At 53.8% G+C, this 11,895-nt stretch overlaps 1 protein-coding gene across 3 annotated transcripts; it reads right to left on the reverse strand.

The window, feature by feature from the left end:
* Positions 1 to 392: 392 nt before the first annotated feature.
* On the reverse strand, positions 393 to 11,679 carry DMRT2 (doublesex and mab-3 related transcription factor 2). Of its 3 annotated transcripts, none has more exons than XM_082694440.1 (5): positions 11,307 to 11,669; positions 6,854 to 7,536; positions 5,510 to 6,081; positions 3,859 to 3,961; positions 393 to 1,740 (listed from the first exon to the last, which is right to left on the reverse strand). In XM_082694440.1, the coding sequence occupies exons 3-5, from the start codon at positions 6,032 to 6,034 to the stop codon at positions 683 to 685; spliced, it is 1,686 nt and encodes a 561-aa protein (XP_082550566.1). In that variant the 5' UTR covers positions 6,035 to 6,081; positions 6,854 to 7,536; positions 11,307 to 11,669; the 3' UTR covers positions 393 to 682. The 3 variants fall into 3 exon arrangements, with proteins under 3 accessions (XP_082550566.1, XP_082550568.1, XP_082550567.1); XM_082694442.1 differs by lacking the exon at positions 393 to 1,740 and adding an exon at positions 1,747 to 2,216 and having other exon boundaries at positions 11,307 to 11,679; XM_082694441.1 differs by lacking the exon at positions 393 to 1,740 and adding an exon at positions 3,088 to 3,376 and having other exon boundaries at positions 11,307 to 11,679.
* Between the last annotated feature and the right edge of the window lie 216 nt (positions 11,680 to 11,895).

Consider the following 11,895-nt stretch of genomic DNA (forward strand, 5'->3'; position numbering starts at 1 on the left):
GACCCAGATACACGTCCTGTCAGGAAAGGAAACTAGGATGCCAAGAGCTAAAAGACATCCATCCCGAGAACTCAGATCACCATAAAAACAAGATCTTAAACTTGATCTTCCTGCAAATTAATTCCACTTTGTCCCATCACGCAAAATTATGATTCTAGAAACAGGCAAAGCTGTTCTATGCTCCTTAAAGCTATTTTTTGCCTCAATTTTGAGTAGCTATATTTACACAGCCTCTAAAATGCAAAACTAAGGCACTATAAGCTATCTCCTGTGGCCCCCAGGGACCACCACTGGGAGCATTTTAAACTATGCAGAATCACAGAAAAACAAGGAACATGTTTCATGGACACTAGTTTTTCTTATAGACAGAGACAACTAGGTAATTCTGCAAATACTGGGTCTTTGAGAAGACAGTGTCAACTTTATTGCTTTTTGAAATGCGGTGTAAAGCACGGAACTTTACAGTTTGCACGTAAGCAATTTCCATCTTTAGGTTTAAATATATTTATGGGAGAAAAAGTACATGCATATGAATAGATATCATTTTTTAAATCATCACCATTTACATTAGAAATTTCTTTAGACAAACATCTTAGCTTTTTTTCTTTAAAAAAAAAAAATTAGCAACTGGTAAGAACCCTCTGAGACGGCAGAAAATCCAGCTTTCCCTGTAAGCAGCCTTTCACTGAGAGACGTGAGTGATGGCAGATGAAGGCCTCTTAAGAATAGACTCAACAGAAAACGACAGCGGCTCATTCACAGACAGTTTTGTTCCGACTTGTTTGGCTACGAAAAGGTCTTTGGCGTATCTGTCTATTGTAAATGTGTACCTCTGCTTCTCCTTGACTAGACACTCCCTGTGCTTCTTAGGGACCTCTTCAAAGGCCTCTTTGACAAATGGTGTTTGCAACTCAGGGCCTGATTTGTCATGAAGAGTTTGCTGGAATAATGAGTGGAATGGATTATGTTTAAGTGGTAGAGGGTGCCTGGCGCTTTCTTTGCTGATCTTGGTTAAGACGTCCCCTTGAGCCGCCAGGGAGTCCGTGTCAACAAGTGCTGAGAAATTCCGTCTGGGTGGGGAGAAGGCAGACCTCTCGGGGACGGCCTGGTGACCCTGAAGGTCACTTCTCGACGTCTGGACCTCCGCAGGGTGAGGCGGCAGCAGCGAGCCTTCTAGCTTGGGGGGCGTCAAGTCGTGTTCTGCCACAAGTCCGTCCTGGACCCGCACTCCCTTCAAGTCCCAGCCGCTGCCGGGCTTCAGGGCTTGAACCGAGGTGGTGGTGTTTAGCAGGCATTGCTGATAGAGAAGAGTGTCGCTGATGGGGCCACACTTGGGCCAAACTAAAAATCTCGAGGACAAGGGATACTGCCTGTAAGTCGCGGCCACACTGACGTTGGAAGAGATGAGCTCCATATTCCCAGACCCTGAATACTGCATGGTGAGATCAAGGCAGGTGGGCAGGAAATTGCAGAAGTCTTTGTTCGCCGGCTCCACTGGGGTGGGGCTGTAGGCGCTTTGGTAGGAGTTGTACTCCGGTCCGTGCCCCAGGCGGCTGGGCAGGAACAAGGCAGTGGCTTGGGACGCTTCCAGCATCTCCCTCTCTTTATATTCTCTCTCCAGCATTATGTTCTCCAGCTCTTTATCGGCAAAGGCCCGCCTTTTCCGCATCCGGTCACTAACCGGGGGAGGTAGGGGTAAGCCCCCTCCCACATAAGTCTCGGCTGGAATGGGGCGGTAGCCTAAAACGAGCAAGCATTGCACAGGGAAAGAGATTAACATCTAGGGAAGACAAATCTGGGAGCTGAGAAGGCAACAGAAACACCGCAAGTCGGCAGAACCAGAAAAATGTACAGTTCCAAAACACTCGTCTTTTACACAGAAAGCAAAAGTGTAGGCTCAGTTTAAAATAGGTCCCTCCGGGGAGCAGGGGAGCGATCCTGTAACTTTCTTTATTGTTCTGTCATTACGGGGGTGTTTGTTTACCTGTCCAGGCACACATCACTGGCTGAAACTGTCATGCACTTCCCAGACTCCTACATGTTAAGGGACAAGTCTGCCCATCATCTTGCTCAGTCAATGCTTCCTTACTATCCGTGTCATCTTTCTCCATGGTAAAAAAAAAAGATCTCTATTCCTAAAGCGGACGGCACGGCTATTTTCTAAAGATGGTTCATTACATACACATTGTTACAGGTGTAGAATAGTCCAAGGAGAGCTAGGGAAAAAGAGAAAGTTACAGCAGATTAGTGGGGAGAAAGAGAGAGGGGACTTAAGGAAACAGAGAAACATAGAAAATTAAAAAGAGCTGTTAACTGGTCAGACTGGACAGTGATTTCCGCAGGCCCCTCCCAGAGGCTAGAGGTAGAAACAAGCAAACAAAAGTAAAAGCAGAGAGGACAGCTGCAGCTACATTGAAAATTACTGAACTAAAACATTCTTCCCAAGGTCTGATCACGCTGGCCAGATCCCAGAATGGCTGAACAGGCGATCATTAGAATAAAAAGTCAGTGCACATTTTATGAATAAGGACGAAGTATTCAAAACAACAAAACAACAATGAAGATGAACATGACATAAGTAGGATTCCTGGCACATAAAATACTTTGAGTATTTCACTAACCCCCAGGACTGGCTGCTCTCAGATTTGTTTGAAGGCTCCACTGTGATGTCTGCATTGACACAGTGACAAACCCATCATCCTCATTTGCAAATAAAATAAAATTTGAATATTAATGTTTCCATCTCTCCGGTAGGAAGTTATTTACTTGAATTTACTAATCCATTTAGCCCTCCCACTCCTTGAGCTGCTTTGGCACCATTTCAAGTTATCCCTGTGGTCCCTATGGCTATAAATCTGTTTACCCAGTTTGCAACCAAATTCATTTTTAATGCATGAGAAACCATTCTAAGGTCAGAAGTATATGGTACAGAGTAAGACACAAACAAACTTTAAAACCTGCGTAGAACCAACTCCGTTCAGAAGCCACGTAAGAAAAAAAAAACCAAAAACAAAAACAGAATTCAAATATATACTTTTTAAAAAAAGCCTGCTTTTCAACCCAAATCTAATGAAGAGACAATGATTAGAACAAATATAAACTTTCCTTTATTTAAATGGTGAAAGGTAGTCAATATATTATCAGATCAATAAATAAATTCTATTCCCAGAGTGGCTTTTTAAAATCAGCAATAATCTAAGAAGAATTAATGTATCCCCAGGCTTTAGACATGGTAGAGAGAAAGAATTCACGCTGTTCAAATTCGACTTCAATCTCCACTTTCCTCCTTGGATTCAAAACCTCTTCCCAATTCTACAAAGTTGACTGTCAGAAATGGCCAACTGAGGTGCACAATAACCACAATTACATAGCTTCTCTGGAGAGGAATACAGTACGATGAAAAACAGTGGTGTTAGAGGGTGGATCAGCCCGACTAGAGGTCTTTACCCGCGTGGCTAGCTGTGACCTCCTCACTTGACTGACTCTAGCTCCAACGACAACCAAAGAAAGTTTTTAAATTGATTTCCTTCCTCACCCCATTATCAGGTGACAGTGGATCTTTGCACACCCCTCATGCTAGGGCAAATTTCAGACACACTCCATGTCCACCCCTTCACTATTAAGAAAACAACAACTACTACGCAGACAGCAGAATTATCGGTGAAGAAAACCTCAGGAGGGATGTGAGATCCATTTTCCCACATCCTGATTTCCTCCCCAGAGCAAAACTTCCTAATAAAAAGCACCCTCCCCTCAGACTGCTCCTTCACAGGTTAATAAAAATGCCATATGTGTGAATAATGGGAATCCCTCGGAACTTGGTTTAAAAGGCTGAAGAGTAATTCTGCATTGCTTTACCTTCTAAAATGCTTTTGGCCAGCAAACTGGGCGCCCTGACTTGCCTCTGATACACGGCTTTGCGCTCGAAATTATTCTGCTTCCCGGAAAGCCCCTTCTTGTCCTGTAAACACAAGAAACATAATCAACAGTGGCCTCAAAGAAATTGTGGGATGAGGGGACTAAGTGGCATCAGCGACCCCTCCCAGCTAAATGTATTTACTTCACCATCTCATGTCAAAAATGACTCTCAACTAATTTACACCAGCACCCCTTAATTCCAGGACAACGAGCTGGAAGCTCTGTCTGAGGCCACCAACTTCAACTGATGGGGAGTGGGGCAGATTTTCCCTGGGTCCACTTTGGCTAGAGTCACCCCAGATTCATCCCACAGCCAGAAATTAGGGGACATCCCACAGGAAGGCAAAAGGAGCCAGGAGCCAGTGGAGACAGGAGCCAGGCCCTGAAGGAGAGCTGTGGGGGTACAGCTGTGTCCCAGGCACCCAGAAGTGGGGTCAAAGGTGCCCATGGCCTGCCACCGAGCAGTGAGGCGGAGCTGGTCCCTCCTCGCAGTCGGGCAGGTGGGATGAGGAGCAGCGGGTTGAAGGACAGATATGAGGGTACCGGTCTCGCAAACCCGAGCCTGGCTAAAAGCACTGGGAAGACTGGGACACAGGAAGGCAAACAAAACCCTCAGAGACCTGCTGGCATGGGGGACAAGAAGAAACACGACTTCGCTCCCTCCCTCACCACCAGGTCTGCGGTATTCTGGGCCCTTGTACCCCCCGCGTTCAGTCCAGCCGGCGAGGGGGACCCTCGAGGGACCCTGGAGACCGCGGTGAAACGTGGCGCAGGTGGGGGCAGGCCCAGCCCAGGGCCAAGGCCACCTGGGGCAACCAGCGCGCACTCTCGGGGGTCCTTGGGAACCTTTCCAGTAGGGTCACTGTCCTCTGTGTATAGGGTGATCCATTCCCCAGGCCCTTCTCGCCAAAAAGTAAACGCAAAACTCTGGGAGAGGAGACCCCGCGCAGCCTCCCTAACTCTGAGCTCTCCGTGCGCAGGAACACAAGGAAACCAGAAACCCGAAGTTCCAGAAGAGCCTCCCCCTTAAAGAAAACCCCGGCACGGTGTGGGGCAGCAGGGATCTTTCTGCGGGCGCCTCCTTCCCCTGGCCAGCGTGGTCTCATCTGTAAAATGGGCAGCTCGTGGGCCTCTCTTAAAGGGCCCGTGACGGCGGCAGCGCTGAGCGCACACGCCGCCGCGCGGCTCCCTGCCCGAGACCCGCACTGAAACGCGGGGGCGGACGGCCGAACCGGGGCCCTGCGGCCACCACCGGCCTCCTCCCCCCAGCACCACCAAAATAAGCCTTAACAGTTAAAAGATTAAAAAAAAAAAAGGCTTTCCCACAAAGTTCCGAACCACTTTACCACTTTCAAGGTCTCTCCGCCTGCTTTTAACCCAGAACTTCCCCGGACAAGTTCCCCCAGCGATGCCCGCGGCCGCGTCTCCACCCCGCCGGGCTCCGCGGGCCGCGGGGAGCAGAGAAGCGTCCTCCCCGGCCTCCCCGGGAAGCGCCGGGCGCCGCGGCCCTCCCCGCGCCCGACGGCCCCCCCACCCCCACGGCGGCCCGGCTCCCCCGCGAGGCGCGACCCCGGGCGCGGCGGGTACGCACCTCCGTGGCCTGCTGCCTCCGGAGCGCCACCTGGGCGGCCATGACGCGCTGGCGCTCCACCACCAGCAGGCAGTTGGCGCACTGGCAGTCGCGCCAGCGGCAGAAGCGCTTGTGGCCCTTGAGGCAGGACACCACGCCGTGGTTGCGGCAGCGCGCGCACTTGGGCGTGCGGCTGAGCTTGCGCGGCTCCGCGCCGCCGCCCGCGTTCGCGCCGCGCTCCGGGGGCCGGGCCGGCGCGGGCGAGGCCTGCGGCGCGGGGCTTGGCCCCGGCCGTGGGGCCCGCGGCTGCTCCGGCCCGCCCGGCCCCCCCGGGGACGCGCCCGCGTCCAGGCCGTCGCCCTCGTCCTCCGCGTCGTCGTCGTCCTCGTCGTCCTCGTCGTCCTCGCCGTCCCCGTCGGCCGACGGCGGGCTGGGCCCGGGCGGGGTGGTTGGCGGCGGCCCGCGGCCGTCCTCCTCCAGCTCCAGGCTCTCCACGTCGATCTCCCAGTCCCCGGCCGCCGGGCCCGCCGCCGGCCCGTCGGCCATGGCGCACTGCGCTCCGCTCCGGCCGACGCTCGGTGTCCTCCTGCGCTCTGCGGAGACACGGAAAGACGCCGAGAGGCACCGACCGCCGTCAGGCACGGACCCTCGGCCTCGCGCCGCACGCTCCTGGTCCGCCAGCCTCGGCCCCTTGGAGACCCCTGTTCTCTCCGCGTCCCTCACTTCCACACCACAGCGCCGTTCTTGTAGCTTCAGGGCCCAGAAATCCCCAACCCAACAAGGTTTCTATCTATTGATTCTAAGTGCTCCATGAGCACCTGACCTTTAACCACAGACCTCTGGCTTTACACCCCCTCTCGGGACAAGTCCCTCCGGAAACGCGTTGATCACACGCACCAAAGTACTGTGTCCAACTAGGCCGGCCTAGTCCGCTCGCCGGGCTTCCCCACGTCCAACTACTATGGCCATGATGAACAGGACCACGTCCATGGGAGAGTCCTTTTCCTTTAGACCACAGGGGCCCTTGAGACGCGGCGAAGTACCGCCCTACACCTTTCAAATGCCTCTCAAAAACAGGAACCCCATTTTGAGCTTGGAAAGGTCCTTTCATGTCCCCCACCCCCAGCAAATAACTCAAAGGCAAAATTGTTCTTCTGTCAGATCCCCATAAGGACACGGGGCATGGAGCTGCGATGCTCTTCCAGTATCAATAGGCGTTGAGCCGCGCAGGGCTGAGCTGCAAGGTCTCCATATCGACATCGGGCACGGTTTGCACGTACAGGCAAGACATGCACGTAAAGCACAAAAGATAAGAAAAGGTGATATTTGCCCTCCCTGACACCCCAGCAACATCACGGCACTCACCAAGACTCTGAGGCCCGGGCCAGCAGCCGAGGCAAAAGTTATCCAGCCTTGGGACCTGGCTCTTGGGCTGCTGGCAGTGCTTGCAAACAGAAATCGGGTCCGCCACACCCTGCCACGAAATCGGGGGCTGACAGCTGGAGGCCTGGAGCCCCGTGGATGGGGAGCAGGGGAGAAGGGTAGAGAAGATGAATCAAGTCCTCAGTGGCCTCGCTCCGCACATCCCGGACTCTGCCAAGTTCTAACCGGTCCTCGGCACCCCCGAGCGCTTCACCCCGCTAAAGCTGCTTTCGGCTTCCTCTGACCCAGTCTGGGCGGGAAGGCTGGGCCGCCCTGGCCTGGCTCAGATCTCCGGCTCTAGGGGCGCGCGGGCGCACGCAGCTGCGTGCGGCGCAGCGCCCCTTGCTGCAATACTCAGCCTCTGCTCCCCTTCCTAGTATTATCGGCTCCGGGCCCCGAGCTCCGCGCCCTCTAATTGGACGGTTGTCAGGCGGTGTGCACGCTGATTGGCCGAGGCGCGCCGGCCTGGCGCTCTCCGCCTCCTCGCGGCCGTGGCGCCCCTCCCAGCCGCGCTCCTCTCGAAAATGCTCCCGCGCGGCGTTCGGTGCAGCCGGGTCTTCGGTCCCAACGTTACAACCGAAGTGTGACGGCGTCTGCTGGGGTGAAGTCGCCATTTATCCCGCGGACTATAGGAAACAAGCAGAAACACACTCTTACGGATCGCATTGTTCACAGAGAAGACGACAGCCAAGCCAGCGGTCAGAAAGGCTGGTGTGGATCTGCACGTTATCAGCATCGCCAGTATCTCCGCGCCTCGGCAATTAACCCAAAGCTGCGCGCGGAATGAGGCCTCTCCAACCCGGTGCGCAGCGGCATCCTACTTTCTCCTGCAACACTAAACCATGATACCTTGCACACACACACACACACACACACACACACACACACACACCCAGCGCCAGGTTGGCGGACAAATGATCTGTGGATAGTTCTGTGGCCAGCGCCGCTCATCCTTGAAGTGCAAAGTAGTTAACTCATTAACTTCCACCAAACCCGTGAGGCCGGCAGGTGGCCAAGGCACCCACGTCACTTACCTTTTTCTCCGCTGTCAATTACTGTTACGGTTGATGGGGCGGGGGGGGGGGGGAGATACATGCTATTAGGAAATTTAAGTGCAATATACCCACTCCAAGCATGTTTTTAAACGAAGTTGTTTTTTTAAAGGATGACTTTTTAGTGTGCATGGGAGCACTTACAAAGAAAAAAGAGAGACTTTCTACCGTCTGCCTCAAAAATCCCTTACACAAATGATTAATAACAATTAAATTTTCAACATTTTCGAAGAATTAGTCCCCTATTTCAACGTTACATTTATTTCTTGAAATGAATTTAAAAGCCCTTAGACCCACTTCTGGGAACACCTTTAAATAATCAGTGCATCTCAGGATCGGTCGAGGAGAGACTGGGAAAGCGCCACTGCACTGGGCACATAGTAGGCCTGCGGTAAGTATGTGTACAGGAAGGAAATTGCTGAACTGATTCTAGCGTCTCTCTTCTCAGAGCCCGTGGAAAGAAGTTAACCAAGTTCTGAGCGGTGGAAAGGAGGCAGTTGATTACTGTCAAAGTAACGCGATCGGAGGGCGGGACGCGCAGGTACTCTCAAGCCTTTGGCGGAGTCGCAGAATTCTTTCCTAGTAAATAGACACTGGGATTTCCCTTTGTGCGGGTGCTTCTCCCCGAAGCCTTTCACGATGTCCAGGGAAGGAACCAGAGCATCCGTCCTGAGTATTGCAGTACGCTGCTCAGTTGCTCTGGGGCGTCTCAGAAGGTAAACCAGGAGCTGTGCGCGCTCAGACACGGGACAAAGCGTCACGCAGACCTTTCGTGCCTCTCGCTTGGCCCCACTAATAATAACACCAGTGACTTTTATTACCTTTTTCGTAGTTTCTTATATTCGTCTAAGTGCATTTGTTCACTTACTTTAGAGCATTTGAATTCCTGGCAACAGAAATGTGTTATTTTCCCCCATTTTTTCCAATGACGACTCTGAGTTTCAAAGAGGAGCCCAGTGGTCTCCGGGAGAGCAGTGGACTGGTCGGCCTCTTCTCTGAAGTCTCAGAATCTTCGCAGAGCCCTTCCCGACCCAACCACAAAGACTCACAGTGGGTCCGCGCTTTTTGTTTTGTTTTGTTTTGTTTTTAACTTTATTCCCCCGCTCCTGGCCTGACACTTGTACCTGGCGTTAAGAGCAGCCCTCCTATAACAGGACACAGCACGTTTTTACCAACTATTCTGCGACTATTCCTACTAGACACATTTCTGCTTTTGCAAAACGCATTTCAGTGCTTCTCCCCCGTGACCTGAAAGTGAAGCACAAACCTCCACCAGAGCCAGCGGCGGGTTCGCGCAGTTGGCTCCCTGGGCTTTTATTTCATTTATGGCTTTTAGGGGGGTAGTATATGAGGTCATTAGCCCTTCACTAGTTCTTTTAAATATTAAGAAACAAAATCAAGAAAGAAGGTTTGCTAATGTGGGGTAATAGATCGAGGGGAAGGGGAACAAGGAAGGAATGGGAGGGCAAAGAGGCACTCAATGGCAATTTCCTAAACACAAAATAAACCAGACAGACAGCCCTTGAACTAGTTGGGAGTTGTAAAAGCTGCTACATAAGGAGGAAACAAGAGGGATTTGTGTACAGTAAATCATGCGGGCGAACCCAGGACTGGAGCTGGGGACTGGGGGTGTAGGAGCTAGTAGGGCCCAAGGACAGTGGCACCGGCTCCCAGGACTCGGAGCAAACCGAGAGAGCAAGGTCCTGAGAACGTGGGTCTGCAGGACCGGCCTCACCAGCCCCGAGAGGGGGAAGGCGGTTCCGCGGCGCTTGCGGAAGGGACCTGCCCACAGGTTTCTGGCGGGTGGGCCCAGAGCTCTTACTTTCTCAGCACTCCCCCACCCCTGGCAGAAACAAGACAGCCTCCATACCTCCACACCTCCCTGCCCAATTCCTGGAGTCCCGCTCCACCCCACCCCTACCTGTCCACCACCTTCCTGCACCCCCATCCGCCACGGGAAGGCCCGCAGCTGTAATCGCAATCCAGTTAAATTACACTCTATTCCCTGGCCCCGAATGCCCCACCCCCCTTGGGTATCCCAATTCCAACAATCGCTTAGAAGTGAGGTATGTGGGAAGGGAGTGGGGAAAGGGGTGTTTTTATCTTGGGATGAGCTTCAGGAAGTCTGAGGGACTCCGATATTAAACAAGAAATTGTCTCCATTTTTCTGGGAAAATGAAAAGAGAATCTACGGTTGCGCAAAGTGGCTAGTAAATAAACCGTGCGAAAGCAGCAGGAGCAGAGAGCCCGGGCTCTAGACAGGTCTGTCCACTGACCACGTGATCTTGGTCAATCTATCTCTGCGCCTCAGTTGCCTCATCTGCAAGATGGGAAGAGAGGCTTTCCCCGGCAGTCTTCACCTAGCGAGAACAGCTCAAGCAATGTTCGTTGGTTGGTTCTGGGCCCGGCCGCGGAAAGGCGGTGAGGATGCTCCACGGAAAGGCGAGGGGCCGGGGAATCCAGATTCCTTCTCCGGGTTCCTCTCTAAAAAGGAGTCAGGCCAGGAGTCTAGGACCTGTTAGATGAGGAAGCAAATCCCTTGCCCTAAACCACCAAATTACCAAGTGCAAGTCCGAGTCCCTCTTGTAAATGACAAAGCGGCGGGGTCGCCGGTGACGCGGCGGGTCTGGCTTGGTGGGCGAGGCCCGCAGAATCTCCTTCTCTCTTAATTGCTCAGCTCCTCTCTCGGCTTCCTTCTCCCTTGCCCCCCAAATCTCTCTCACCCTAACCCCTGCAACCACCTCCCCCCCATTCCCGCACAGCTCCGACCTACCCGGTGCGAAGACCCCCTGCCGCAAGTCCAGCAACAGAACTTTAACAAGAAAGCGGAAGGGAGGGAGGGTCATTTTCTTTCTTTCTTTCTTTTTTTCCTTCAAATACCGCTCCAAAAAGAAAAAGAGGGAAGCGTGTTTCGGATCAGCCCCGGCTCACGCGTGGATCCGCTGCGGCGCCCCCCGCCCCGCTGCCCGCCCCGCCGGCCCCGCGCAGTGTCCGGCCCGCGTGGCCACGCCGGCTTGGGTGCGACTTGGGGGCGCGCTTGGCTTCCCCTGCCAGGCCGGCCGCCTCTCGCCCGGTTCCTAGAGCCCTCGGCCGCCGGAGCGTAGCGGGCCGTGGGCCGGTTTCCGGGCGGTGGCTGGGCGCGGGCGATCCGGCTTGGAGGCCGAGCGCCCGGGGTTTCGGAGCCGGCAGAGGGGGCGTCCAATGCGGGCTGGGCGGTAGCGAAGAACATCCTTCAGCTCCCTCTGCGCCTCCCTCTCCCCAACTCCTAAGTGGGGTTAACCTTAAAGGACAGGACACCGCAGATCCCCTGGCTCGGCGACCCGGCCCTACTGACCCCGGAGTACCTGGAAGTTGTTACTTGTGTCAGTTTAGGGTTGTCATTTTAACTCCGCGAACCAGCCTGAAGGAAGCGCGAGGCCCGGGGAGATTCCAAGCCCGATCTCCTCCGCGCCCCGCCCTGCCCCACTCCCCTGCTTCCCAGGCCTGGAGACCAAGCTGGACCCGGGAGGACCCGGGCCCTGCATCACCAGCCTGAGACGCCGCCAGCTAGATCAGCCTGCGGCGAGCGCCTGGGGTGGTGAAGAACGCTTGAGACTTCTGCGTCTCGCAGAAGTGATTGCTGGGGCGGGTTATGGCTCTGGTTCCTCTGGAGATGAACTCGAATCCACCTCCTCTCGCGGGAAGCTACTTTTAACATTGTATTCTCTCACAACTTTGACCGGCTGTGGACGCAGCGAAATAAATAATCCCAGATGGGATTGCAGAGATATGATTTCCCAATTTGCCTTGCGTAATCAAATATACGACCTGTCACAGGCAAGGGGGCGGGCGGGGGGCAGCTTTCGGGAGATAACTCTTCTCCCTTTCCTTGCTCCGCGCGTCCAAAAAGAAGCTGAACAAAAGGACAATGCGATCTGGGTTCTCCTCCCTCCT

This window comes from Mustela nivalis, assembly GCF_964662115.1.
Source record: "Mustela nivalis genome assembly, chromosome: 13".
NCBI lineage: Eukaryota > Metazoa > Chordata > Mammalia > Carnivora > Mustelidae > Mustela > Mustela nivalis.

Coding starts and splice junctions, on each gene's coding strand:
- DMRT2 (XM_082694440.1), bottom strand. CDS start 6,034: ATGGCCGACGGGCCGGCGGCGGGCCCGGCGGCCGGGGACTGGGAGATC. Junction 3,962..5,509: donor GGAGGCAGCAGGCCACGGAG/GTGCGTACCCGC, acceptor TTGTGTTTACAG/GACAAGAAGGGGCTTTCCGG. Junction 1,741..3,858: donor GGCCAAAAGCATTTTAGAAG/GTAAAGCAATGC, acceptor TGCTCGTTTTAG/GCTACCGCCCCATTCCAGCC.